This window comes from Propithecus coquereli, unplaced genomic scaffold, assembly GCF_000956105.1.
Source record: "Propithecus coquereli isolate 6110/MARCELLA unplaced genomic scaffold, Pcoq_1.0 Scaffold1574, whole genome shotgun sequence".
Taxonomy (NCBI): domain Eukaryota; kingdom Metazoa; phylum Chordata; class Mammalia; order Primates; family Indriidae; genus Propithecus; species Propithecus coquereli.
In genome coordinates this window covers 4,271-4,801 of record NW_012140236.1, presented here as the reverse complement: position 1 = coordinate 4,801, position 531 = coordinate 4,271, and the positions used below count along the sequence as shown (strand labels likewise).

The following is a 531-nucleotide window of genomic DNA, read 5'->3' as shown; positions in this document are numbered from 1 at the left end:
TCTATTTTTAGTAGAGATGGGGTCTCGCTCTTGCTCAGGCTGGTTTCGAACTCCTGAGCTCAAACAATCCGCCCGCCTCTGCCTCCCAGAGTGCTGGGATTACAGGCGTGAGCCACCGCACCCGGCCTCTAACTTTTTATTTCATTTGTCTTTCACTAAATTTGGGGTGGCTAGATTATGTTAAGATTCTCTGATGTGTATGATGAGTAAATATTCTGAAACAAATGATCTTGCCTTACTTACCTGAAATAGTCAACCCGATCACAGTTAAGACAAGAAGAGTAACTCCAGCACAGCCAAATTTCAGAGCAAGTTGATGCCAACGTGGACCCTGACAGATGTCTGAGATGTTAAAAAAAATTACTCAATGAACTCAGTTGAGTACATCTGGTACAAAAATCAAAGTGGTTTGGATAACATTTGGACAATGAGATTCAGCTTAGAGGCTGCAGGGAGGGAAGAACCTTTATCAGCCATCTTAAAAGTAGAGTCCCACAAGACAGATTTTCAGTTACAGCTGAGAGTCTGCTC

General features: G+C 42.9%; 1 protein-coding gene across 1 annotated transcript in view; it reads right to left on the bottom strand.

Annotated features, from left to right (window-relative positions):
* The window catches only part of KLRB1 (killer cell lectin-like receptor subfamily B, member 1), a gene marked incomplete at its 5' end in the record, with an annotated part of 6,686 nt that extends 6,344 nt beyond the window's left edge, over positions 1–342 (bottom strand). Inside the window, one exon of the mRNA XM_012640784.1 lies at positions 244–342. Coding sequence (XP_012496238.1) covers positions 244–342 — 99 coding nt within the window. The remainder of the gene's footprint in view (positions 1–243) is intronic.
* Positions 343–531: the final 189 nt, after the last annotated feature.